Source organism: Apiotrichum porosum (genome assembly GCF_003942205.1).
Source record: "Apiotrichum porosum strain DSM 27194 chromosome Unknown scaffold_10, whole genome shotgun sequence".
Classification (NCBI taxonomy): Eukaryota; Fungi; Basidiomycota; class Tremellomycetes; order Trichosporonales; family Trichosporonaceae; genus Apiotrichum; species Apiotrichum porosum.
Window position 1 is genome coordinate 917086 of NW_021167117.1, and position 26864 is coordinate 943949.

At 60.1% G+C, this 26864-nt stretch overlaps 8 protein-coding genes across 8 annotated transcripts; 5 read left to right on the forward strand and 3 right to left on the reverse strand.

Moving 5' to 3' along the window:
- Positions 1–5557: 5557 nt before the first annotated feature.
- On the reverse strand, positions 5558–9915 carry LYS2 (putative secondary metabolism biosynthetic enzyme; the record flags this gene model as incomplete). Its single annotated transcript, XM_028617264.1, has 3 exons — positions 5558–8697; positions 8738–9718; positions 9810–9915. The coding sequence occupies 3 exons, from the start codon at positions 9913–9915 to the stop codon at positions 5558–5560; spliced, it is 4227 nt and encodes a 1408-aa protein (XP_028474571.1).
- A 470-nt stretch (positions 9916–10385) lies between these two features.
- EHS24_001472 (uncharacterized protein) lies at positions 10386–11275 on the forward strand (the record flags this gene model as incomplete). The annotated part of the gene is made up of 8 exons (XM_028617265.1): positions 10386–10402; positions 10450–10478; positions 10526–10583; positions 10636–10731; positions 10770–10848; positions 10894–10909; positions 10972–11033; positions 11087–11275. The coding sequence occupies 8 exons, from the start codon at positions 10386–10388 to the stop codon at positions 11273–11275; spliced, it is 546 nt and encodes a 181-aa protein (XP_028474572.1).
- Positions 11276–11526: 251 nt separating this feature from the next.
- GDI1 (rab GDP-dissociation inhibitor) lies at positions 11527–13313 on the reverse strand (the record flags this gene model as incomplete). The annotated part of the gene is made up of 7 exons (XM_028617266.1): positions 11527–11604; positions 11669–11919; positions 11976–12527; positions 12600–12927; positions 12990–13109; positions 13168–13179; positions 13296–13313. The coding sequence occupies 7 exons, from the start codon at positions 13311–13313 to the stop codon at positions 11527–11529; spliced, it is 1359 nt and encodes a 452-aa protein (XP_028474573.1).
- An 833-nt stretch (positions 13314–14146) lies between these two features.
- CKB1 (casein kinase 2 regulatory subunit) lies at positions 14147–15522 on the forward strand (the record flags this gene model as incomplete). The annotated part of the gene is made up of 6 exons (XM_028617267.1): positions 14147–14237; positions 14337–14371; positions 14431–14512; positions 14550–14612; positions 14671–14783; positions 14830–15522. The coding sequence occupies 6 exons, from the start codon at positions 14147–14149 to the stop codon at positions 15520–15522; spliced, it is 1077 nt and encodes a 358-aa protein (XP_028474574.1).
- A 685-nt stretch (positions 15523–16207) lies between these two features.
- Positions 16208–17508, reverse strand: EHS24_001475 (uncharacterized protein; the record flags this gene model as incomplete). The annotated part of the gene is made up of 6 exons (XM_028617268.1): positions 16208–16230; positions 16383–16422; positions 16569–16750; positions 16999–17108; positions 17173–17215; positions 17361–17508. The coding sequence occupies 6 exons, from the start codon at positions 17506–17508 to the stop codon at positions 16208–16210; spliced, it is 546 nt and encodes a 181-aa protein (XP_028474575.1).
- A 4593-nt stretch (positions 17509–22101) lies between these two features.
- On the forward strand, positions 22102–23401 carry EHS24_001476 (uncharacterized protein; the record flags this gene model as incomplete). The annotated part of the gene is made up of 5 exons (XM_028617269.1): positions 22102–22266; positions 22337–22409; positions 22466–22866; positions 22908–22964; positions 23015–23401. The coding sequence occupies 5 exons, from the start codon at positions 22102–22104 to the stop codon at positions 23399–23401; spliced, it is 1083 nt and encodes a 360-aa protein (XP_028474576.1).
- A 278-nt stretch (positions 23402–23679) lies between these two features.
- EHS24_001477 (uncharacterized protein) lies at positions 23680–24376 on the forward strand (the record flags this gene model as incomplete). The annotated part of the gene is made up of 5 exons (XM_028617270.1): positions 23680–23815; positions 23944–24005; positions 24044–24089; positions 24134–24155; positions 24211–24376. 5 exons carry the CDS (start codon positions 23680–23682, stop codon positions 24374–24376), a joined length of 432 nt encoding a protein of 143 aa, XP_028474577.1.
- A 542-nt stretch (positions 24377–24918) lies between these two features.
- On the forward strand, positions 24919–26303 carry EHS24_001478 (uncharacterized protein; the record flags this gene model as incomplete). Its single annotated transcript, XM_028617271.1, has 5 exons — positions 24919–24966; positions 25102–25337; positions 25468–25849; positions 25903–25995; positions 26082–26303. 5 exons carry the CDS (start codon positions 24919–24921, stop codon positions 26301–26303), a joined length of 981 nt encoding a protein of 326 aa, XP_028474578.1.
- Positions 26304–26864: the final 561 nt, after the last annotated feature.

Genomic DNA, 26864 nt, shown 5'->3' on the forward strand with positions numbered 1-26864 from the left:
TACGGCGTCCTGGCAGCGGGCCACAGACGGACGGACGTGCCGAGCGAACGGGTGCACGCGGGGGTGTGGCGAGGACGTTGGAGCGAGTGGTCAAGGATGGGATGGGAAGCGCGGTGGACGTCGAGGTGCTGTGGGTGTGGGTGTGAGTGTGAGTGTATGTGATGGAGCGTTTGGTTGTTCACAGACACGCGACACACATACAACACGCCGGCAAATGCAAAGGTGGTGGGTGTTCGTGTGGGTCCGGCGGCGGCGGCGGCGGCTACAGCAAATGTCCAAGCTCTCGTCAAAGACAATACCAACCGCTGCTTGGCAAACGAGGGGGGGGGGACAGGATGCGTGCGTGAGTCACCGACCCGTGTTACCCGTGTGCTGCTCGTTTGTGCCACCTCGATGACCCATCTCACACGCTCGACCGGGCCTTTGCCTCTAGTCTTGGCCCCCCCCCCCCCCCCCCCTTCTGGCTGTGTCTGTCTGCCTGTGGTCCTTGTGACGACTCTGCCTGGCCCTCTCCCCCCCTTCTCTGCCTGAGCCCCGCCTCTGTCTGCGTGGACTGCGCGCCTGCTCGGGTGCTGTACGTCTGTCTGTCTCTCGCTCTCTGGTACCTCTTGTCGTCGTGTGTGTCACTCTACTGGCGCGACGAACAATAGATGAACGAGCTCTCTCTGTCCGCATGCTCTCCGGGTGGCCCACACAGGGACGGCAATGGCGGCGGTATGGCTCATCTCATGGCGCAACCACCCAGCGCGCAAGAGGCCAAGAGGGGGCACAGGGGACAGAGAGAGAGAGGTGACGCCATGAGGGCCGGCTGGCACATTCCACACCCAGCACATGCATGCTCCCTCGCGCAAAATGGACAACGACGACGACGACGACGAGGATGCGCACCAATCTACAGCCCGGCTGAAATTAAATGGTCGCAAGAGCAACACAGCGCAACAGCCTGTGGCCTGTGATCCTGTGAGACCTTGCCAGCGCTCACTGTCGTTTCCCGGGTTGTCGCTGATGTCAGCACAGCGATCCAGCAGAGCAGCTTTCCCAAACCCCCGGGACGACTTGTTTCCTGGTCGCCGAATCTCGCACGGGCCTGGGGCGGCCCGTGCCAGCTCGTTCTAGGCATATGTCGCCATTGTCCTCGCTGCTGCTTGCTTGTGAGTGGGTGGGTGGGGTGGTGCGGGTGCGGCCGCCTAACCTTCGCCTATCGCCTAACTTCCTCTCGCCGTCGCGCGCCCTGTGGCCTATGGGCTGCGTGTTTTTTCGAGCTCTCCCAACCTCCGCGCAGCCGTGTCTCTCCCAGCGCGACACCTCGCCAGCTCGCCAGATCCCCCGCGCGCGTGCTTCTTTCGCGGTTGCCAACCCAGAACGCCAGCGCGCGGCCAGTTTACTCGCTCTTGACTGAGATCAGGTCGTCCACCCCGGGACCCACCCATTTCTCCTGGGTGATCGAGAGCAAAGCGCGAGGGGGCCAGCTGCGCAGCTGCTCTCCGTCCGCTGTGGCCCACACTTTTGCGATCGAGCGACTGACAGGACCTCTTGGGTCACCACTTTAACACTTTGTGGCGCTGGGGCATGCCCGAGTGCATACCCAGCAGCAGCAGGTTAATCTCGCCGTGCAGCTGCCGCCCGCGCCCCCCCGGTACACCAGAGACAGGTGAGGGCGGAGGGTGCGAAGCGTCATTGCGTGGTGTGGTGGCGGCAGCGAGAACAAAAGGACTTGATGGTCGAGTTACGCCACCGGGGCCATTCCACCTGTCGCTCCTCGTTCCGTCCCTGGCACAGAACCCGCATTGTCCAGGTGGGGAGAGCAATACACGGGCCCTTCCATCAGGGGCAGAGCGGTGACGAGTCTTAACCTGTGTCTGACCTGGCCTCGACGTTTATTGTTGTCAAGCCTTCGCGCAACCACGCGTCAGGTCCCACTCGGCTCATCACCCGTCTTCTCGCCACGGCGTGTGGGCGTTTATACCAGGCCCCAGGCGCAGGCCGCCGGTCGCCAACGCCGTAAGCCGTGCAACCAGAGTACCAGAGTTCGTCTCTAGTCCTGCTATACTACTGCTACTGCTCTCATGGTGGATCTCCGTGGCCACAAAACATAGTACATAAGGGCGTTCTAAGCGTGTATACACATGGAATATAGACAGGCGTGCCTCTGCTCCCTTTCCTTGGCAGATCCAAAGGTGTTTACAGCGGCTGTACTCGTGAGATGGCGTGAGACCCAAAGCTTGCGTAATGTGCCTGCATTCTTCTCGCTTCAGAACCAACGTCTCTCAACACCGACCGGCGTACCGGTCACTGCAGGCCGGTGCCCCCGAGCGCACCAGCCGTCCCAAGCACGACCACCAGTGTACGTTGCCAACGACGGTCCCCGTATCTCCATGGAGGCTGACCGCGGGTCAACGTCGGACTTTTGCTCTTATGACCCTCAGCCTTCCTAAGACAATCTTTGTTCTGGCTACTCGGGGATGGCAACGGGGCACACGCCGTTCGACTTTGGCTGCCGTGCTTCTAGAGGTACCTCGCTTCAGTACGAGTACTGTATTGCTACGACGGTCGCTGCAGGGCCTGTTGCCTTTACTTCCTGAGGCCTGAGGTATCAATGGCCACGTTTAGTTGAAGACCGGGGGCATGGCAGCAGACATCCTGCAAACGTTCAGTCGGCTGTTCAGGAAACGTCCACGTAGAGGAGATCGTCCAGCGCGACACGGCGCTTACGTCCACACTGCGACAGGTGCCATTCATTGCAAAGCTTCATTCGCAAACCCTCAGCCTTGCAGATCATTTGCAGCAGGTTCATTCCTGCCCCTTGTGGACAGTCACCCCAATGGTAGGTAGGATTTACTCTGTTTTTTTTTCGACATTCCCCACACACCACCACACTCCATGCGGCGGCGCGCTGATCTGATCGTGGCACCAATTACGATACGCGGTGGCATGTGCACCACCACGATACGCAATGTCCTCTCAGTTCTCAGATCTCCAGGCGCACGGGTGCCACCTCCAGCTGGTGGGCACTGTGCAACTCCCCCCCCACCCTCTCCGCATACTGCAATGTCGAGACATTACCCTGCGCGGTGGTTGTTTCAGTCCCTACGGCCGCGCGCGGGGGGGCTCTGAACCCCTCGCTCCCTCCATGCGATCGATTCCAGCTGTCGCTACCTGACTGTGCATACCTGCATACCTCGTCACCGCGTGGTCGCACCCGTACGGATGTACTGCATACTGCCAACGAACGGTATGCGTCATGCAAAGCGCGTCGAGTCACCCGGGTTGTCGCCCAGCGTCTACCCCGCTCAGGACCGCTGAGGTCTCCTCTCTCTCGACCAAGCTAGCGCGGTCACAGCCTCGACCATCAGTTGTATACCACGAGCACAGGCCTCAGTCTCTCGATCAGAGCGTGTGTGTCACCACCGCACGTCCCCCCTTGCCCATCTGCTGCTTCCCCGGCCGCAAAGCGCGCAAACGGCCAAAATTCATTCCCTCGTAGCGAACACAGGACGCCAATGGCATTACGGCCGCCCGGGGGAGAGGGGGTCACACACTTTGTCGCCTCACTCCAGGTCCAGGCTCTGAGCTGGCGTTCCATATCGGAACTTGGGAATCTGGCGCTGGGTCTTTCATCTCGTGTGGCGGTCATCAACCCGTGGCACACGCACAGTCCATTTCAGTCGCATAGCACACCACGAGCGATGCAGGCAGGCAGGCAGTCAGGCAGTCTAGGCAGGCCCACGGTTTCTACAGACTTGCATTCACCGGTCCGTGTCCCCACCTAAAGAAAAATAGAACAAAATCGCTCCCTCCCACACCGCGACATGGCGCCACGGGCCTGCTCACCCATACCTCATTTTTTCTCGATTGGACCGAGGCAAGAGGCGCGGTGTACGCTGTTTCGGCCGCGGGCTGGACTGGGGGTATATGTACATATCTCCCGGTGGCGCCTGGGGGCGGGTATGTTGCTCCAGTATGTATGTACGCGCGTGGGCGTGAGTTCGGTGGGCGGAGAGGTGCGGTGAGGTATATTTGTGGAATGTGTGTCGCTTATGGGGGGTGAGAGTGAGGCACATTGGGATCCAATGGCCAATGGGTGGGGTCGTTACGACGCACCCACGAGCGCCATTGCTGCATACTGGTGGATATAGACTTTGGGCGGAGATGCGGGGTGTGGGCCGGGGTCTGGGTCTGTGCCACGAGCCATCCCACGAATGGAGCCACAGCCGGCTCGAAATAGAGAAAGAACAAATCTAGGCCGCACAGAGGTCGGAACAACCCGTCTATTTACTTTTGCCCATTGGGCAGTCTGGCGCCGCTGGGGCGCGCGCCCGCGGGCGGATACGTGGGTGCGTGGCACCGTGCGGGGTATGGGCTGTGCTGTGGGTGGCTGTGGACTCAAATCCAGATCTGTGCGTTCATGGCCATGTTCTAGAGTCTCGCAGTGGAGAGAAAAGAAGGCGGTTGGCTCCACGCTCCCGCTCCACGTCGAGTAAAAGAGGTAGTCACTGGGACTGGCCAACACCGCCTCCCCGGAACGGAGAGTCAAGACCATTTGTGTGGGTGGGCGATTTGGCACACCATGAGCAATGGGGGTGGCAGCAGTGTTGGTCAGAGCAACAAGTGCCATTACCCATAGCTTGCATCGCGTCTCTTGGTCCACGCAGGCACTGGGCGCGGGCGTGTGGCAGCCAAGCGGAAGAGGTTCGTATTCCTGTGCCACGAAAGCGGCTCTCACACACAGATACAGTGTGAAGGATACTTTGTTGTTCGTGGCAGTGTGCCCTACCCCTACCTCGACGTGTCCACAGACAGCCCGTGTGTCAATCGCGACGTAGGCCACTTGTGTCTCACAGCCCACAGTTCCATCAGTTCAGTGTCCGCGTGTGTGACCGGTCGAACTGGCGTAACAGCCGCAGCGCATGCTCTTGGATGCAGTTCATGGGACCACGAGCAGTTAGCTGGTCACACACACCACCATTCGATACTTTCCTTTTGTCTCTTGTCTCTGCTTCGCAGCCCCCAACGGAACGGACAGCCTCCCACCGACACAGGAACACCTCGCCACCGCACCCCCCTTCTCGCCATCTGCGCGCCGTGTGTCTTGTGTGGTCTGTCTCGTGTACTCGGGCACAGGTGATTCCCACATACCCAGCATCTTCCCACCGGATCACATGCGGCTGGCTTATCCAGTAGTGTGTCGCGTCTGGCCTATTGTCCAGGCTCTGGCACTATCGGGCGCGGGCGTCGCCGCAACTGAACCGTCCTAGCCCAGCCCACAGCGTGTAAGAAACGTCAGATCTTGTCAGTTGGGGATCTCGCCGCGGCTAGATCCCACACACAAGTCAGTGCTGCTGTGCGATCTGCGCGCCGCGCGTTGCCACCCTGCAAATACCCCTCTCGCAAGCTCAAAGCTCAAGTCTTATGCTGGTTCCATTGGGATGTGGCCAAGGCAGATCTCTCTTGGTTTTACAATAATGTTTTGCCCCGTGGATGTTGTGTTTGGATTGTATTGTTGGGAATGTTCTTTTCTTTCTATTTTAGAACAAGCGCAGGTGCCGTTGTGCGTGATTTACGCCTGGCCAGCGGTGGTGCGGCCGATGGCGCGCGACACGCCGCCGGTGAGGACGGGGAGGGGCTTGCCCTCGCCGGTGGTGGGGGCCTCCATGAAGCCGGCGCGGATGAGCCAGGCAATGTACAGGCCGATGAGGTCCTCGGTGACGCCCGAGGTGGGGGCCTCGCCGCCCGAGATGGCGAGGGCCTGGGCGTTGCTGTCGTCGAGCTCGACGGCCTTGGTCGAGGTCGGGAGGTCGTCCAGGACAAAGTGGAGGAGGGGGAAGAGGGCATTGTCCTGGGTCTCGAGGACGTGGTGCTCGAGCTTGGTACGCCATTGGATGTACTCGACGCGCTTGACCGGGTAGCCGTAAGTGAGGAGGGCACCGAGGAGGTCGTTGAAGCGCAGACGCGGGTGGCCAGCGACGTGGATGACCTTGAAGGCGGCGTCGGGAGAGACGCTCTGGGCCGACAGCGAGGCGAGAAGCGCAACGTGGTCGACAGGGCACAGGTTGAGGGTGTTGTTAATGTCGGGGATGAGACCGAGCTGGAGACAGCCCTTGACCATGCGCCAGATAAAGTCGTCGGTGTTGGTGACGGCAGTCGTCGAGTCACCAAGGATGTACGAGGGACGGATGATGTGACCCGACAGACCGCGCTTGGAGGCCTCCATGATAATCTTCTCGGCGACCCACTTGGACTGGCCGTAACCAGTGTCGAGGCCGGTACGGGCGTCCTCGAGGTCGTCGGCCTCGGAGAGACCAGCGCCACCAGCCGAAATAATCTCATCCGACTTGCGGACAAAGCCCTCGTTGTCGAGGACAGCAGTCGACGAGATGAAGCTGTAGAGCTTGGGCTTGGTGGTCGAACAGAGCTCGAGCGTGGTCATGGTCGACAGGACGTTGGCAGCACGCATCTTGGCGTAAGGGTAGACCCAGTGGACAACGGCACCGTTGTGGAGCACAGCGTCCGACTCGGCAGCGACGCGGTCCCACTCGGCCTGCGAAAGACCAAAGTGCTCGTCCGAGAGGTCACCAACGACAGCCTCGACACGGCCCTCCGTGACCCAAGCCTCGTCCCAGACGCCACGGCCCTCACCGCTGTCACGGAGACGGGCGAGGCCGTCCTCGGTGGTCTTGGCACGAACAAGGCAGATGACCTTGGCGACGCGGCGCTGGAGGAGGTCGCGGAGGATGAAAGCGCCGAGGAAACCAGTGGCACCGGTAAGGAAGACGGTAAGCTTCTTGGAGGCAAAGTCGGCCGGGAGGGGCTCAAAGACCTTGGGGAGCTGGGCGGAGAGGGCCGCGACATCGTCGGCGTAGGGCACCTCCTCGGGAGCGGCGGGGGCGGCACCCGAGTCAGCGGCGTTCATGCCCTCGGTGGTGAGCTCCTCGATGGCGGCGGCCTGAGCGGCAATGGTGGGCTTCTCGAACACGAGACCGAGAGGAGCGTCGACGACAAACGCCTTGCGGATCTCGAAAATGAGACGCGTGGCGAGGATCGAGTGACCGCCAAGGTCAAAGAAGTTTTCATCAATGGCGATCGAGGGAGGGGGCGACGGGAGAAGACGGAGCCAGACGTCGTGGATGGTCTTCTGGACGGGGGTAAGGTTACCGTTGGCCTTGGCCGAGGGGGCGGCAGCAAGCGCAGTGTCGGGGAAGGGAAGAGCGGGCTTGTCAATCTTGCCGTTGGGGTTGAGGGGCAGCTTGCTGAGAGGGAAGTAGACAGCAGGGACAGCGTACGAAGGGAGCTTCTTCTTGAGGTGCTCGCGAATGTCACGAATGAGACGGCGGTAGCGACGAACACCGCGGATCATCTCCTGCTTGAGGTCGACCTCCTCGTCATCGCCGCCACCCTCGGAAGCGCTGGCCATGCCGTCGAGCTCGGGACCGTCGTTGGGGACAAAGTACGAGACAAGAACCTTCTCCTCGTCCTTGTCACGACGGACAAGGGTAACGTTCTCACGGACAAGCGGGTGACGCGAGAGGTGGGTGTCAATCTCACCGAGCTCGATACGGAAGCCACGGATCTTGATCTGGTCGTCGGCACGGCCAGTGCACTCGACACGACCGTCGGGGAGGTAACGGCCCAGGTCACCCGAGCGGTACATGCGGTCACGGATACCAAACCAGTGCTGGGCGGCAGCGGGGTTGGTCTGGACAAGAGTGTCCTCACGCTCAACGCCCTCGGTGAACCAGTTGGTAACAAACTTCTCGGCAGTGGCGTTGGGGTCAAGGTAGCCCTCGGCAAGACCACCAGAGCGGACGTAAATCTCACCCATCTCACCGACGGCGCAGGGGACGTTGCGGTCGGTACGGTTGACGACAAGGAGCTGGACGTCAATCATACCCTGACCAGCCGGGATAAGGTCCTTCTGGGTCGAGAGGAAGGTCATGTCCTCGTTGACCGAGGGAATGGCAAAGTACGAGACGGCACGCTGGGTCTCGGTGGTACCGTACATGTTGATGATGCACACGTTCTTGGCAAGCGACTGGAGACGGTGGCAGTCACGCTTGGTGAGCACGTCGCCGACAAAGAAGGCGTTGCGGAGCGAGGGGATCTGGCGAGTAGCCTGGGCCGAGAGGAGCTGACCCATGGCAGGGGTAAGGTGGGTGATCGTAACCTCGTTGTCGTCCATCCACTCGGCAAGACGACCGGGAGTACCAATGTCGTCGGCGGTAGGCACGTAGAGCGACGCGCCGAGGAAGAGCGGGGTAAACATGTCACGCTGGATGGGGTCGTGGGCGATACCACTGAGCATGGTGAAGCGCGAGTCGTTGCTGAGGCCGAAACGCTGGGCCATCCACGGGAAGAAGTGGGTGAGCGAGTAGTGACGGCCCTTGACACCCTTGGGAATACCAGTCGAGCCCGAGGTGAACGACAGAGTGGCAGGCGAGTCGGGGCCAAGAACGACACCGGCAGGCGTCTGCGAGAACTGCTGGAAGGGAGCGAGAATGTCCTCGGCGGTACCCTTGGGCGAACCAGTGATGCCAGTGGCGGTCATCTCAATGGCAGGGACATGGAGACGCAGGTCAAGCTTCTCCTTGATGTAGTCCGAGACGGTGGGCGAGAGGACGCCAGCCGACGAGATGACAAGGAGCGCACGGGGGGTCGACACCTGGAGGTACACGACCTGGCGGGTAGGAGGGTAGGCGGGGTCTGAGAGTTAGCGGACGCCGAAAGCCACGAAGTAACTCACCAACAACAGAGAAGACACCGCCGGCCTTGAGGATACCCATCACGCAGACGACCATGTCGACCGAACGGGCAGCGTAGACCATGACGACCTCGCCAGGCTGGAGGCCGTTCTTGACCAGAGAGTGAGCAAGGACGTTGGACGCCTCGTCAATCTGGCGGTAGGTAAACACCCTCCTGCCCTTGGACGGGCCGTCGAGGATACCTTGGCCCTCGGCCTGCTCGCACTGAACAACGCAGGTGCGGTCGGGGTTGGCCTTGGCGTTGGCCGAGAAGATGTCGGGGATGGCACCGACAAAGCCACACCAGTCGAGGTCAGACGAGGGGTCAGGGAGGACACCGACCTGGCTCTCGGTGCGGAGCGAGAGCGAGCCGATGGGGTGGGCAGCGTCAGCCGACGAGGCCGAACGGAGGAGCTGGAGAAGCGAGTCAAGAACAGACTGGATACGCGACTGGGTGAACAGGAGCGAGTTGTAAGTCAGGTTGAGGTACAGCGAGGGCATGGCGGAGCGGGTCGCCTGGCCCTGCTTGTCGGACGCAAGGAGGAACAAGGTGAGGTCGGTGGTGAGCGATCCCGACGGGTCGGCATCAATGTGAGTCGAGTCAAAGAAGCGGACACGGTACAGAGGGCCCTCGGGCTTGAGGTGGCTGATGAGGGTGGAGATGGGCAGCACGTCGGCGGCAGCGTCCTCCTCGCGCTCCATGACCTGGCGGAGGACGTCGTAGAATGTCATCTCAGCGGTGAGGTCGAGCTTGAGGAGAATGGGGGTCGAGGTGCCCGGCACACTGGTGCAGAGCACCATCGACGGGTCCGGGGTGTAGCGGAACAGGAGAATGACAAACGACGTCAAGAGCAGGTGGTAAGGAGTCGGGAGGGGTGCCGACGGGAACAAGCTCGAGAACTCGACAGTCAGGTGCATGAGGGGCGGGGTGAGAGACGCAGGGAGCGACAGAGTCTGGATCGACTCGACCATCTTGGCCGGCGCTGATGACACTGTCAGTGTTGTTCTCCAAACCAGAACAAGGACGGGCTGTCGCGTCCGACCGCTCCTGTCTCTAGGTTCATCTTCACTCACTTGGGCGAGGGTAGTCGGTGGGCAGTGCCAAGCTTGGCAAGGTGCCGAGGCGCTTCGACCACCTGTCAAGGACGGCCTTGACATCGGCGGGAGCTGAAGACGCCATGTTGTATGGATAGAGAGAGGGGAGGTGTTGTTGGGGAGAGTTTACAAGATGGAGATACGAAACACAGACTTTTGCTGAGCTGCACCGACCCGTTGGTCGATGACTCGGATTCTATGTGCGGCCATTTCAGGGGCGGCGGGGGCCATTTGGGTGCTTATCACACGTCGTGCAGCCGGACCGGTGAAATCCGATGGAGCAGGTCAATTACACGTCATCGATGGGTGGGTGGGTGAGTCGCGTTGCAGAGTGGAGGTGGTGCACAAACCGACTATGGCTGGGGCAGAATGCTCCGGACGCTCGCGTTATGTGTTTCTGTAACCGGTCTCTCTGTGGATCCGTGGCCAGCTTATACCCCCATCTTCCTTCCCTCCATCCCAATGCCGAGAAGGACAGTTCCCCCCGAGCCTCGCACTCCTCCTGGCGGATGGCAGTTGCGCACAGAGGACGACCCAGCCGCTTGGCCACTCGCCATGGTGTTTGATCTCGAGTGAGTTGGGCCGCGCCCCGTTGCCAACTCGTCTGACACTCTCGCAGCTACACTCTGTGGGACCTATGGATCGACAGTACGCTTTTTATTCCAACGTCTTGCATCCCACTGACCCCTGCCAAGCTCACATTAGCCCGCCGCTGAAGCGCCATGCCGACGACATCAACCATCTGACTGACAGGTGCGCGGCTGCAAGGATTGAGACTGTGAGCTGACAGCAGGCGAGGCAACAGTCTCGACTTTTACCCCGAAGTGCCTGGTATTCTGAAAGAGCTCAAGGAACGTCGTATCCACATTGCCATCGCATCGCGTACGGGCGAGGGCGACCTGTGAGTTCATCGTCTGGGCTGATTGAGCTGACCTTCAGTGCGCGTGAGGCGTTGAGTCTCCTCCTCGTCCCCGACATTGACGGCAAGATTGTTCGCTCGTCATCCTACTTTCAGACTGTACGTTTGCAACTTGACTGGAGCAAGACAAAAGCTGACCGCCAGATGGAAATCTATCCTTGTGTGTTTTGGCCTTGTGGAGCCGGCTATCCGGGCTCGGGCCCAGACGACTGACTTGCCCAGCATCCAAGCTCAAGCACTTCAAGGCGATCCACAAGAAAACTGGTATCCCCTACGAGGAGATGGTGAGCTCGTTTGCCATCTGCACACACAACCCAGCTCACAAACGAAACCACAGCTCTTCTTTGACGACGAGCACCGCAATTTCGAAGTCGAGTCGCTGGGCGTCACCATGCAGTTCATCACAGACGGCACGGGCCGTAAAGCCTTCAACGAAGGCTTGGCACTGTGGCGTAAGCGCCGGGGCATCAAGATTGTCTCCAAAGATAGCCTCGCCGAGTCAAGGCAGGAGCATCACCATGACTAGATTTAGACCGGAGACGCTACATAGACAAACGCACGTTGCATCAGATGGGTGTGGCCGGCCATACTCGCGATGCAACGTGGATCATATGGACTGGACCTGGCCCGCCACCCTCGTAGCCCACATGGTTGAACCCAGAGCAACAATGTCCGCGAACGGTCAGTGCAATTGACGTCCATCCATCCCATGCCGTCCACACACCACCATCCGCGCTACTGAAATAAAGAGTATCATACTGGGTCTGTTGCAATCTACTAAGCCGACTCGAGCTCGGTCTCGCGCTTCTGGAGGACAAGGGGCTCGCCCTTGATACGCAGCCAGAGGTCGTTGACCTGTGGGGGAATTTGTCAGTACAGTTGTCATTTTTCCAGTGTCCCGGCCCAACTGTCAACTCACGTCGTCAACAACCGACTCGAAGTGGGACGAGGCGTCAAACGACTTTGAGATGAAGATGTTGGAGGTGGTGCCGTCCTCGGTGGGCTCGTACAGGGGCTCGATGGAGACAAACTTGTCGACAACGTTGCCGAGGAGCTGGAGACCAGGGAGGATCTCACGCTCGGGCACTGAAGTCTCGACAATGGTCGAGACCTCTGCGAGCCAGGTGCCGGCTCCCGAGACATTGTGCGCTGCGCTGACACACGACACGTCTAAGAGGGACGTCAGTAAAACGTAATGCTCGCTTGGGGAGGCAGTGTGGACTCACAAATGTCGTTCTTCCTGCCGACCTGGCCCTGAGGGATAATGATCTGGCACGAGTCGGCATCGTCGGTGCCGGGGATAGCGTGCTTCATGATGCAGATGGCACGGACAACCTTGCCAGTCTCAATGACGCGCAGCTTGCCGCCCTCGGTGGGCTCCTCGCCGGCGCCAAAGTAGCTGGGGTCACCAATGACCTTCTTGGCCTTGACAGTCTCGCCGTCCGAGGTGACACCGGTGAACTTGCCGTCGGCGTCAATGTTGACCGACTCGATCTTCTTGTCGAGCATGTAGGTACCGCCGTAGATGGCAGAGAGACGGGCAAAGGCCTGGGGCAGCTCGCCAAGACCGTAGAGGGGGTAGATGTAAGGCGACTTGCCGTAACGAGCCATCGACTGCGCATAGAGGCTGATACGCTTGATGGTCGGGAGGGCGGGCTTGTCAATGTACGAGTCGTCCTGCCAGAGGGCCATGGCGTGGCCAATAAAGTCCTGGGTTCCGGGCTCGAGACCAAACTTCTTGTAGAGCTCACGCATCGAGCTGGTGGTCACGTCAAAGTCTGTGTGTGTCGCCGTGGTCAGCGACTCGCTTCGGAGAATAGCCGGGGAGAGATGGCCGCCACACAACTCACTCTGGTGGGTCGTGGGGTCGTCCTCACGCCAGTTCTGGACGTAGAGGAAGAAGTTGCGGGCACGACGCTTCTCAAAGAGACCCATGAGGGGGCTGCGGATAGCCTCCGACTCGTTGGAGGGGACCTTGGAGATCTTGCCGTCACGGTAGACATACGAGCCGGCAATCTGCTTAAAGTCGAGGTAGCGGGTGACCTCGGTGTGGACGAGGATCTTGGTGAGCTCTCCCGAAGCGAGGATAAACTTGGGGATGAGGTCGACGGCATAGTCGCGGTCGCGGCCCAGGTTGAGGCTCTCGGGAGCCGGGGAGCCACGGTACTTCTGGTAGAGCTGTGGGAACGACGTGTGAGTGACTGGGTACAATGGAGGCCATCAGAGTATCCGTGACGTACCTGGGACAGGCTCAAGGACGCACTGGCACCACCGTAGTAGTCGTTGCGGTCCATGTGGAGGACCTTCTGGCCATCGACGGACAGGAGGCCCGAGAGAATGCACTCGGTGAGGCCAGTGCCCTGTGCGCGAGGGGTCAGCTTTCCCCGAGAGGTATGGAGCGGGTAGCATGATGCTTACGAGAACAACGACCTGGAAGAGACATGGTGGTCAGCATGTATTGTAACAGAGGGGACTGGACGGCGGCAAACACAGGTGGGTGTGGAGTTGAATGGGACGAGAACGGGGTTTGGTGCGATGGTACTTACGTCGTACTCCTCGTCCATGTTAGGCAAAGTTATATGTATAGGGTAGTAAAGGGCGTGACAGAGGAGACTAGACGGGCGCGACGGTGTAGTGAGAGAGAAGGTGAGAGAGAGTGTGTGTTATAGAGTATGAGAAGGAGAGAGAAACACAGAGAGAACAGGGGATACAGAGGAGACCGACCCGGACAGCACGATACAACCCCACAGGCGGCCCAGGCCACACCATCTGTACAGTCTCTCTGTGTGTGACGGCGGCGGTGACGCTCCCTGCGCGCCTGTGCCGTTGTACCATTTTGGATCCGGGGTGGCGCGTTTAAGGGCTGGCAGTGGCAGGCATAATCTAAGATCACGTGATAGTCTCGTGGGAGGCGCGTGTTTCTCGCGTGGCAACATCCTTGTGCCTGCCGCGGCGATATAGAGCTGGCGGACGCGTTGTGCCCGTTGTGGCACCCCCTCTGCGCGCGCCGCTGCCTGGGCTGTCTCATTACGCAGGCTCCCCTGGCTGGCCTGGCTGGGGGGGGAGACCGGCCGACCCAGAGCACACAGGGTGTTGTGCAATTCCATCACAGGCAACCACCACACACATCCATACCCATCTCTCGCTCAGCACAGCGACACCCTCTACTCTCTCTTTGTCTCCGCCCTTTCTTGCGCGCGTGCACCCCCTCCTCATACCCCCACCCACTGCGGCATCTCTCTTGTAGAGCGACACATCCCGACTCGAGGCAGCTTCTCGGACACACGGCACCAACACATCGCTCGCTCGAACAGCAGCATCCCCTTCCCTCCTCCCTCGCTTTCGTACATTGGCCGCGCTTCCAGCCAGGCCAGTACACTCACCACCTGTGCACCACATGGACCCTACCCTTCACCGCTACGCCGAGATGAGCGTGCGCGACATGCAGGGCGACGACCTGGAACATGACGAGGACGAGCTCGAGTTCGGTAAGTCGTCGTTCGCGCCGGCTGCATGGCAACCAAGCCAGCATGTCTCCCTCGTCCCCCAGCCATGAGCTGACTGATGCTAAGACTCTTCTTCCCAAGGCTCATCGGACGAGACCTCTACCTTGACGTGGATTGTGAGTAGTTGAACGCTTGCTGTTCTGTCACCAACTGCCATGCTGATAAACGTGTGCAGACCTGGTTCACCTCGCTGCCTGGGCACGACTACTTCTGCGAGGTCCACGAGGACTTTATCGAGGACGACTTCAACCTCACTGGTAAGGCGCCTTGCCCCCTGCCCACGCTGACTCTCAGGCCTGCAATCGCTCGTCCCCTTTTGGAAGGAGGCGCTGGAGATGGTGCTTGACGTCGAGCCAGGTGTGTAGTACTCACTGACTTGCCGGTTGCCTGGGAATCGTGCGCTCATACGTCACAGAGGAGGACTCGGCCAAGATTCCAGACGTGTCGATTGTCGAGTCGTCGGCTGAGCTGCTGTACGGTCTCGTGCACCAGCGCTTTATCCTGACCAAGCCGGGACTTGCCATGATGGTGAGCTGCCTCCTGCCTCCACCAAGCTAACGGCCAGGTTGAAAAGTACGAGGCTGGTCACTTTGGCTGCTGCCCCCGCGTGTTCTGCCACTCCACCCACGTCCTCCCCTGCGGCCGTTCCGACATGCCCGGCATTGACACTGTCAAGCTCTACTGCCCCAACTGTGGCGACATTTACACCCCGCCCAGCAGCAAGTATTCGCAGGTCGACGGCGCCTTCTTTGGCACCTCGTTCTCCCCGCTCTTCTTCCAGACCTACCCCGAGCTCCTCTCGGCACCCTTCGCACCGGGACAGGCCGGCGGCGCCACCAGCTCGGCCGCCACCCCGTCAGACCGCCACATGTCGCCGTCGCCAAGGGGCGGCGCTGTCGGCGGCGAGACTCTGACCAACCCCAACATTCACGGCGGACAGCGCCCCGCCCTCGGCAAGGTCTACGTCCCGCGCATATACGGCTTTAAAGTGTCGGAGCGCGCCAGGAGCGGACCCCGTATGCGCTGGCTGCGCGAGCGGCCAGAGCGGTACGACGAGCTCCAGCAGGTGGACTGGAAGGGACGATGGAAGGACGGTTCGGGCCCCCAGGGTGCCGGCGAGGGCGAGACCGCGCCAAAGGAGGCACGTAATGGCCGACTGTTCGACGACGAGGACGACGAGGATGGAGAGGAGGAGGAAGAGGAGGAGGAGGACGCCGCCGCCGCCGCTGCCGCGGCCGTTCCGGCAACAGCGCAGCGCCTGCGGTAAGAAGTGCCGGTGCGCTGGGAACCAGGTGTACGGGGGCAACGGTGTGTGTGATCCCTCACCGCTCTGGCTAGAACTGTGGAGCGTGGGGGAGCGGGTTTGTTAGCATAGGCTCTGGTGAGCCTCGATGTGACTCTAGTATGGGCATTGCGTGCTGTTGTGGGTCTCGGATGGCCGGGTGAACCTGCACGGCTGACTGCGCCGCAACGAGTCATAGATACAACCATGCTCTTTATTGACTAATTTCCAGTGGCCATGGAAAGGGTCCACAGAGCGGCAAATGCACCACAACAATGCAATGGAATCTGCAGTACCATCCTCATCAGAACGCGATGGACGCCAGTGAACAAGGCCTGAACGCACACCGTATGGCGGGTGTTGATGTTGAGCGTCCCGCGACGCTCTGCTCCTATGCGACCTGCGTCCTGGGAGGTATCCACTTCCGCCGTTTTCGCAATGAGCAAAACGCGTGGTGTCGCTAACCCGTCCCCCTTGCTATCCCTCTGAGCTCCACAGCAGAGTTATCTGTCGAGGCTCCCGAGTTCCGCAGCGACATAACCCGCACACCTGTCCCGTACCTCCCCCAGCCCCATCGTCCCAACCCGTCGTACCGTACCCCGTGCGGCGCCGCGAACATGTGTGTCCTCAGAATACAAGTGGTGTGCATAATGTGAATCGATCTCCCCGTCTAGTGCGTGCGAGCCTTAGAGCCTGGGAGAGTCAGCGGCCAGCTTGGTGATCGGGGTTGGTTAAAGGATGTTGCCTTCCTCCGCCGCATGCCTTCCTCCACCACTTCCTTTCGTCGCTCACGTACCCCTCCTCTCCATCTCCATCCGCCATGGTCTCGCGCATGCGTCACTCACCGTCAACATACATGTTCCTCGTGGCAGAGGGGATCTTGACCTGGGATCATGTCAGCTGAAGAACGAGCTACAGAGGCGACACAGCGGGGCTGCCAAGTGGGTTACACTGATCGTGCAGCCCCAAGCCAGAGCACGGTGCACAGCGTACAGCGCACAGCTCCATCCTCGCGTGCGGCCAAAACTCACCCTGATACCGTCAATCTCTGGTGCGAGCTTGACCTGGCAGCCTAGACGTGAGGTGTCCTCGAGGCCAAAGGCCAGGTCGAGCATGTCGTTCTCCTCGTCGTCTGCCTCGGGCAGCTTGTCGAAGAACTTGGGCTCGACAACGACGTGACATGTTGAGCAGGCGACCGAACACTCGCATGCACCTGGGCCTGTTAGCGCCGGCCATAAGTGTAGTAGACAGGTGTTGACATAATGTTCCGACCCGGAGATCCGGTCCACACACAAGTGTCGCAGGTCGATCAACTGCGCGGTTCTCCGGAGCTCCGGCGCGGGCGTGGTGAACAGCAGTCCCGGTATGGTCCAGCCATAGTCGCCAGACGACAGCTAGGCCGTCGGCATCCCAACACCGCACCCGCCTGACCCAGACCCAGACCCAGAGCTGCAAACTCACCCTCGAGGTCAATGTCGTGCTCGTGGGCCAGCAACAAGAGGTTGTCGCCCTCGTTACCCTCAATCGTCTTGATCACCTTCCCGTTCGAGTCCTCGTAGGTCACCTTGATGCTGCTTATCAGCAACCAGCCAAAGGCGCAGACGCTCGGTTGGTGACTGGTGACCGGTGACTCACCCAGTACCAGGGGCAGGGCGAACAATCTCATCGTGACGGGCAGCTGGGGGGGAGCTAGTGTCAGTTTGTGCAGCTCTTGTCCACGCGGGAAATGCCCAGCACCGTCTCCCTGTTCTTAAGACAGAACACATAGCAGAGAAAAGGGGGGCACCCCCTCACTGTATCTCTCTGCCCCCAAAGCTACTCACGAGCCGAGGCGGAGAACATCCTCACGGGAGCACGCGCGGCAGCCAGCACCCGTGGCCTGGCGAGGACGAGCGGCGACGCAGGGACGCGGCGGGCGGGGACGGGAGGGACGGCGCGCGCAAGCGCAGAGCGGAACAGCGAGGTACGCATGGTGCTTTGGTGTGTTGTTGTCGATGGCTAGGAAGGGAGTAGCCGACTTTTGAGTGGGTGGGTTGGGTGGAAAACGGGGTGTAAGCGGCGATTTTTGGAAATCAAAACGAAACCAACCACCCACAGTTGTTGGGTGGATTGGATTTCAGGACGGCCAGGACGCCGCGAGCCGCGAGTCGGCTCGGCCTCGGCAGGTGGCAGCAATGTCATATCAGGCGACGTCGGCGGATCAGGACATGGGGCCGTCGCAGCCGTCCATGCGAGCGTCTGGTTGTCAAACGCGGGGCAGGTATGCATACGGCTCGATGCATTGGTCATAGTCTCTCCTTGTTCCCTGCATGCATAGGTGGTGACTGACTGTCTGCGGGACATCCAATGGTGTGGCTGATATTGCTCACCCGCCGCCAATGTCACTCACCCGTACCGATATTGCTCAGCACAAGTCACGCTCACCTCCAGGCTGTACCCATCTCTCCTCGCTGTGGTCAAGCTCCCGCGATATAAGCCACTTATAACATACAAGTTGTATACCTCTGCACACACAGCTAACCCTCATATTCCTCGTCATCCTCACCCTCCGCGTCCTCATCCTCGCCCTCCGCGTCCTCGTCTCCCCACTCCTCGTCGTCATCATCCTCCACAATCACCTTGCGCGGGGTCACGCTCGGCCGTTTCCGGTGGCTGCGTGTGGGCGTGGCCAGGTCGTCACCCCCGCGCAAGCTGTGACGCCGCGACACGGGGCTAGCTACACTGCGGCGGCGCTTGGACGCTCGTTCCGATCGCTCGGAACGCTCTGGGCTCGTGATCATGGGCACGCTGCGTTTGCGCAGGTGACGCGTCGGCGAAGCAGACAAGGCCGCCACAAGGTCGAGCGTCGCCTGGTCCTCGCCCGTGACCACCCTGTCTTTCGAGTCTGGGGTGCTGGGCTCGCCCTTGGCATCCACGTCCATGACGTCCGGGTCAACAGGAGTGGATAGAATCTCCTTGTTGCTCGAGGACGGCGTGTCCGAGTGGAAACCGTGGCCATTGGCGCGGCCGCCAGTGACCAGCGCGGCGGCAAGCGGCGGCGGCGGCGCGATCGGGTCACGAGTGGTGAGGAACGGCGTGTACTGGAGTCGCTCGGCACGGAGCTTGAGATATCCCTTCGCCTCGTACTTGCGGATCGCCACATCAATGACGTCGCGGTTGGGAACAATCTCGTACCGCTCCGGAATCGCGACCTTGGGCTCCTTGCCCTCCACCGCCTCTTCCTCAGACTCGCGACGCTCGCGGCGTGGGTTCTTTGGTGGACGTCCACGCCCGCGCGCTTTTGAGCGGTTGGCCGGAGTTGACGAAGGCGGAGTCTCAAAGACCTTGATCATGTCGTTGTCGCGGAGAGTCACGTAAATGTCCTCGTGCGTCATGGACGTAGCCACGGAGATGTCTAAGAGTTAGTCAATCCGCTGTCTTCAACTCACCCTCTATTGTCGCACGTTCAGTAGCCTTGTGCAGATACTGGAACACGGTGAGCCGCCAGTAGCTGTGGTAGCTGAGCGCGCCAAGACCAGACAGCGGGCGTTCGGGTGATCCCACGCGGCCTTCCTTTTTGGACAGCAAGTAGCCTGGCGTCAGTTGGATCCGGCGGAGATTAACTCACTGAAATCAATAAGAAGCTGGCCCCAGCCCTTGCGTTGGCGAACCGGGAGGGTCATGATGCAGCTGACATTGTTCTGTGGCGTACGCTTCTCCTTGGAAAAGTAGCCGACGAACCGAGCACCCAAGTCGTCCACCTCGGTCATGACGTAGAAGAGGAACGGCTCGACATCATAGTAGAGCGTCTTGTGGTCGAGGAACATTTTGGCGAGCAGACAGAGGTTTTGGCAGTAGATCTTATTCTTTCTGCCGTCGACCTCAAACACCGAGATGGAACCGTCGCGGTAGATTTCGTCGCCCGGTGGGTGTCGTGCCTTGCACTTCATCCTGTGGCGTCCGGCAACGAACCCACTCTTCATGTACTTGAGGCAAAACTCGCACAGCCAGAGACGACCATCGGGGACCTGGGCGTACTCTTCTGGGTATGGGGCTTGGTACCAAGTGTCAATGTCGTACACACCAAAGCGGATCTTGTTAATCTTCTCTGGGTGGCCGCTGGACATAGTGTCACTAGTCATGGGCGTTCCCGGGGCGAGCGCCGAGGTGATGCCGCTAATGGAAGCTGTTTGTTGCAGGAGAACTCGGTCGCGCAGGGAACGGGACATGGCAGAGGACAAGGGAGTGGCAATACCTGGTGTCTTGGCCGGGATGGCCTTGGTGGGTGTAGCTTTGCCAGGTGTTGATGGAGCAGGTGTCGACTTGGATGGGCCGGGGGTTGAGGGCCGAGTCGGTGTCGGTGATGCGATCATGGCTAATGGGTCCCACAGCGGTGGTGGAGGGCCGCCCAGTCTAGTCTCGGCAGCCTTCAGAGACTTGTTGAACATGTCCTTGTCAGCCTGGGTAATTCGAGTGTGCTGGTTCTCGGCATCCTCTCCAGTCAAGACGCCGCCGTAGGGGTCCTGTTCCTCCTGCTCCTCCGCCTCCATGTCCTTGCGTGCGCTGGGGACGCGTAACCGCACGACAATGCCTGTCGGTGTGCCATTTCCAATGCCGGCGTCCGCCGACGAAGACCCTGCTCGCGCCTTTCGCCTGTCCTTGTCCTTGTCCTTATCTTTATCCTTGTCCTTGAGTCCGTTCGTCTTGATTTTGATCCTGGGAGTGGGGGTATCGAAAATTGGGCTCGGCTCGACCGATGGCAGTCTCTCGACCTTTTTGTGGTGGGACTTGCGAGGCGCTGGCTTGGGCGTCTCGACGTCGCCGTCGCCGTCCACAGCGCGGTCCTTGCCCTTGCGTGAAGTGCTCGAGGCCAGGGGCGTTCCCTTTGTAGGCATGGCTTTGGAGGCTGCCAGTTTGGATTTAGAGGTGCTCGCTTTGGGCTTGTGTCCCTTGTCGGCGACACACAGTGGACAGTACCAACTGCCTTTGGGCGGGCTGTTCAGAGGTGGGTTCAGGCAGTAGCTATGCCAGCCGCGGTCACAGCCGTCACAGAACAGTAGCTTATGCTACATTGTCAGCGGCGCGCACCGCAGGTTTGCAACTCACATCTTCTCCCTTGTCGAGACACACTTCGCACGGCTTGCACTCGATACAGCACCAGTCGTAGCTGCGCATCTTCTTGACAACATCCGGGTTGGTGATTCCGAGACACGTCGGGTGGCCAGAACGACCGCAGCGAACGCAGCTGACCATCTTTTCGCGCACACCTTCGCGATTCTTGCCCTCGGTGCCACCACATAGAGAGCAGACGGTCTCGGGCGTCACATGGTGCGGTGTGTCGCCGTTGGCAGCAGGCGCCGGTGTGCCCGTGCCCGACTTGGTGCCCGACTTGGGCTTGGCCTTGTGGGACTTTGGAGGAGCTGACCCGTTGGCTCCGTTGGCTCCGTTGGCTCCGTTGGCTCCATTGACTCCATTAGGTTGGGGCACCTTCCTTGGACGACCACGCTTGCGCTTGACAGTGCCGTTGGATAGGGTGGACAAGGGAGACGCAATAGAGCCGCCGATGGACGCGAGGTCATAGTCGGTCGGGGCCAGCGACAGTCGCGAGGACGACGCAACGGGCTGGTCATTGAGGTAGGACAGTGGGGGTGGGATGGGGGCGTTGAGGTGGTCCATGTACGCGTCGACGGGCTGTGGCGGGTAATAGTAATCTTCTGCCTGGAAAAGATAGTCAGCAATGCACAGAGGTGGAGGTCGGTCACAGCATGCAGAGACGTACGGGGATGTAGTATCCCACCCCGTCGTCGACCTCGCCTTCGGCGTCGAGGTCATCTTGCAAGGTGGCGTCTTCTTCCAGCAATGCAGGGTCGATGGGGATATCGTCCCCCCGCCCAGCGAGCGGCGACGCTGGAGGGCCACCTTTTGTCGCAGTCTTGTTGCTACGCGCCGAGGAAGGTCCAGCTGAACGCGACGCGGCCCGTCGCGTGGGCGTTGCCATGCTCGGCGGCGAGGGCGCCTGGGGGGAAATGGCACTGTTGGGAACGGAGCTATGTGCGCGGGGTCTAGCTCGCCATTGGCGACCGCGAGAAGGGGGTGCGTAGACGCGCGCGAGAGATGGGGAGCTGTTGTTGTTGTTGTTGGATGAAGAGAACGGCGAGGTCAAAGGCGTCCACTCCATGTGCAAGCACAACACAGCCCGCAGGCGGGGCGGGGTAGGTGGGTGGAGTGATACATTTGATCCCGCAGGTCCCACCAACACGCGCACACCAACGTAATATCACACGTCATTTATTTCTCTCACGATCAGCAACCCGCCGTACTCACTCTCTGCTCCAAGCCAACACCAGTCTCTCGCAAGCAACCGTCTCCATCTCCTCGCAGCCATCATCCACACCTTGTCGCGAGTTTGCCCAACAGGCATCCCCCTCGACGTCTTAGACACACTCACACGTGCGACCCCCGAAACGCTAGTCTTCGACGCCTAGCCCCCTTCCGGCTCTCCTCCCACAGACTCTTTTCTCCCTCCCGACTTTTGTTATTCTCCTCATGTCGGTCCGCAAGTCGCCCCCTCCATCGGGACCCGGCATGGCCGTCGCCAAGCGTGCTCGTGTCGAGGATGAGGATGAGAACACCATGACTCTCACCGTCGCGTCATCGGGTGAGGGACAGCGCAAGAACGCGCTTGTGCGGACCATCAAGAGGACTTCGGGACTCGAGGCGCCCATCGTCTCGCTTGCGGGAGCTCACGGTGTAAGTTCAACATAACCCAAAAGGCAGAGGTCACAACCGCAAGGTGGGCAGGCGTACTGACTCTCCCCAGGGCGAGATTACGGCGTGCAAGTTTGACCCATCTGGACAAACATTGGCGGCATGCTCGGTCGACCGCAGCATCTGTGAGTGACGGCGACGACCTGGAGCACCGGTCTAACACATGATGCTAATGTTCCAGCGCTGTGGAAGACGTACCCGCCCCACGAGAACTATGGCATCCTCCCAAACCTCCACAAGCAGGCAATCCTCGACATTGCCTACTCGTTGGATTCCGAGTCGCTGTACTCGGGTGGCGCGGATGGATACTTGATCGCGACGGACCTGCGCAATGGCGAGCGGTTAGCCCGCTACGCGGCGCACTTTGGACCCCTTAACTCGATCGCCGTGGCCATCTCGGGCGGTCGTGAGCTGGTCTTGACAGGAGGTGACGACGGTGTTGCTCGCGTGTGGGACCTCTCCATCGACACAAAGGAGCCCGTGGCTGAGTTTGACGACGAGCGCGATTGTCCCGTCACTGCCGTTGAGTGGAGCAAGGACGGCAACCAGTGCTTTGTGGGAGGAGTGGATAACGAGGTCAAGGTGGGTGTACTGCAAACGCGAATGCCAGGACTAACCCTCAGGTGTGGGACCTCCGGACGAAGAAGGTGCTGTACTCGCTGCATGGTCACGCCGACACTGTACGTTTAGCTGCATTGACCGCTCTCGCAAGACAGCTGACATTTTTCAGATTGCCTCAATGTCACTCTCCCCCAGCGGCAACTACCTCGCTACCTACTCGCTCGACTCTGCGCTCATTATCTACGATGTGCGACCATTCTCGTCCGACCCCATGCGTGTGTACCGCAGCTTGAGCGGCGCACCTGCTGGCTTTGAGCAGACGCTCATCCGCTGTGCTTGGTCCAAGCACGACAACGGCGCGAGGATAGCCGTCGGCGGTGGTGACCGCACGGTTACCGTTTGGGATCTGGAGACTGGCAAGATCCTGTACAAGCTGCCGGGGCACAAGGGAACTGTCACCGGTGTCGACTTCCACCCGGTCGAGCCCATTGTTCTCACTGGTTCGAAGGACTCGAACATGCTGCTCGGCGAGCTTGACGCGCAGGACTTTTCGTAGAGAGAGGAGGAGACAGTGTGGGCAGATGTGTCACGAGGGATTATGGGGAGAACAGCATGCAACCGTACAACTAGCAGACATGGTATTTCCGGGCCGCTCGGACCGATTGCGGGCAGGTTTCTCACAATGACGTCCGCGGTTAGCAGCGAGCAACTGCTGCATCTCGCAACACTTTCGTGTGCATGTTGCCCAACGTTCTCTACACATCGTCCGCGATACCACACTCGGCCTGGCACTCTATTTACACCCTCGCTTCAAGGCGTACTCTGTCAACAGCCATGAGCAAAACGAGCCAGCTTGTGTCGCGTTTGTTTGCGCGCGAACCTCCACCGCTGGAGCCTGGGACCAAGTTGTGGGCGCCGGAGCTCAAGCGGGAGATTGCTGGGCTGCAAGAACACCGCTATGTGATTGCAGGTGAGTAGAGCTAGCATTATAAGGGTGGGCGTTGGCCTTGGTCTCTGGATGTGTGGGCTGAGAGAACGAGGCCTTCCTTCCCCGGCACCACCTCACTCCTGCCCTTTCGCTCCAGGTCTAACGTCCAGCGCTCCACCTCGCCAACGACGACATTGACAGCTGTCACCTCATCGCGCAAGATAATGAAGGCGTAAGCTGGCAATATCTTTGCACACGAGCTAATCGCAGGATCCCACCGCTGACCTCCTCCACGCCACCCTGCACCGGAGAGAAGGTGTGTCCAGTTGACGTCTTTGACAATCCACTAACTGGTTGCAGGTGACTATTGGAACTCGAAATAGTGAGCTTGAGTGTCTTTTGGAACAGACCGCGAGCTGAGCAGACAGTTGGTACAGCTCCATCTCGACCCATCCCCTCTGCAACCGCGCCGAGGCCAAGGCGTTCGTGGACAAGTGTGAAGCTGCCCAACGCCGCTCCGACGACGATGACGCGCCATTGCGACAGCGGCAGTGGGACGAGCTCAAGACGCTAGTCGAGTGGACACGGGCCAACTGCAAGTGACGGCGGACGACATGCGCCGCAGCCTGTAGCGTACAGGATAATGGTAGGGCGACTGTAATTGATAGAAACGGCGGAGCGGTTATCTGTGCCGCTTCGTGTGATTCGAAAACGGAGCAGTTGGCGACTCGCACATCCGCCCAGCCCGCCGCTCCGAGCTCTGGCTTTTAGCGTGTTGCAGCTCCCCCCACAGCAGCGAATGTTTCGTGTTGGCTCTAGCCGCCCAACGCATGGGTTAGGATCTCTGGACCTCTGTGTATATGAATGACATCTTGTGTTGCACGACGTCGAGCTCGCGATCCCCCCGGCTTGTCGTGTGCCCATTCCTCCAGCGTACTAATAGTCTCCGGGTCTTAGCCGAGCCCAGCCCTCCGCACCGGCCAAATCCAACTTTTTGGCGATTCAAGCAACCACAACATCGCCATTATCCATCATCCACCCCGCCGCCGCCGCCGTCCGGCCCCTCCCTCCCCACCAACCCACATCCAACCCTCGGTGGCCCGCGACCCGTCGCCGCCGACGCCGACGCCGAACAGGGTCACGCCATGGCCTCGTCCTCGTCTGTGCCGTCGCTCTTTGGCGATGTGTCAATCGTGAGTCTGGGCCGCGCATGCCCCCCTTGCCGCCGCCGTTGTTATGACGCTGACCACCCTCTTCTCGCCCATCCCCTCGTATCTCCACTGCTGCCGTTTGCTGCTCCCATTTCCGATTCTTTCCACAACGGTTAGGACCATGCCATCGCTGGCTTTGGAGCCGGAACTGTCGCGACGCTGGTGATGCACCCGCTTGACCTCGTCAAGGTGCGCATGCAGCTCGCCGACACAAACGTCAAGCCCAAGTTTGGCCACGCGCTCGTTGACGTCCTCAAGGAGTATGTCAAGGCCGACGGCTGGCGTGGCCTGTATCGCGGTCTCGTGCCGAACCTAGTCGGAGGCGCCGGAAGCTGGGGACTGTACTTCTTGTTGTGAGTGAACCGTGAGCCTGGCTATCAGCCATCGTGTGACGAGGGCTGTAGGGGGTGGCCTGCTACACCTACAGCTGCAGCGTCCAAGATGCTCAGCCTCACGCCTGTGACAATACACTGACGGCTTCAGTTACAACATGATCAAAAAGCAAATGCAGGGCGGCGACCCAACATACCGCACCTCTGCTGGCCAACACCTCCTCGCTGCTGCCGAGGCATCAGCAATCACCGCCATGCTCACCAACCCGATCTGGGTCGTCAAGACTCGTGTGTTTGCGACCCCGCATAACGCTCCAGGAGCCTACAATGGCCTGTTTAACAGCTTTGGTCGCATCTACAGCGCCGAGGGCTGGCGCGGTCTGTATCGCGGCTCACTGCTCGCTCTTGTCGGCGTCTCCAACGGCAGTATCCAGTTTGCGACCTATGAGGAGATCAAGCGGGCGCGCGTCGAGCTCAAGAAGAGGAAATTCGCTCACCGCGGTATCGAGTTCAGGCCCGAGGACGAAAAGCTCGTGAGTGGTGGCGCGGACCTCTGAGTGGGAGAGGAGCGTGTGCTGACGTCCAGACCAACTGGGAGTACATCCTTGCCTCGGGAGCGTCCAAGTTTGTCGCCATTGCCTTGACATACCCGTACCAGGTCGTCCGTGCCCGCATCCAGGTGAGTACCCAGACAAGACTTCCAGGTGACGGTTACCGGTCACCTGGCCCAGCCGTGTTCAAGATTTCTCTAACCTCCTTTCGCAGAACGCAAACGGACCCGACTTTACGATCCCGCGCGTCATCTCCCATATATGGCGTAACGAGGGCTTTGTCGGCCTCTACAAGGGTCTCGGCACCAACGCAATCCGCATCCTGCCGGGAACCTGCACGACGTTTGTCGTGTACGAAAACTTGGCACACTTGTTCAAGTCGCTCGCCCTCAAGAAGCAGAGGGCACTGGAGCAGGAAGCTCGACCATTGGCATGAGCTGGCTCCTCCTCAGTTTGGTTGGACCACACTCAGCCAGCAGGCCTACTGGAAAGCCACTGGCCAAGGTCCACCGAGTACCAGCATCACACAGCCTCGAGTATAATGTCACTTGGCTGGTGACGGCAAGGTGTGTCTCACACCACCCGTATCTTTACCTCCAAAAGGGATGAGCGCGAAGAGAGAGCGCTTGTACAGCCCAACCCCCAACAACCATCACACAGCCATCCCCACCACCACTCTGTACCCCCCTTGCATATCTCCCTAGACCTCAGCACCTGCATAGTAATTTGCATCACATGCATTCGTTCTACAGCCACAACCCACCAGATGAGACAGGGGAGATAGAAACGATATGGCCGCGTGCGTGGGCGAGCACTCTTTATCCCGCTGGGGACATGACCGGCAGCCTCGCCACCAGTTTGAGCGCATGAGCTGACGGCGAGGGCATTGTCCACACATACAGCCGTACGGTGTCAATTGGTGCATCGATATGCATGCGTTCTACAACGCACGAGGGGCGGCGAGATGACGAGCGCCCGTGGAGAGGGAGACAAGAGA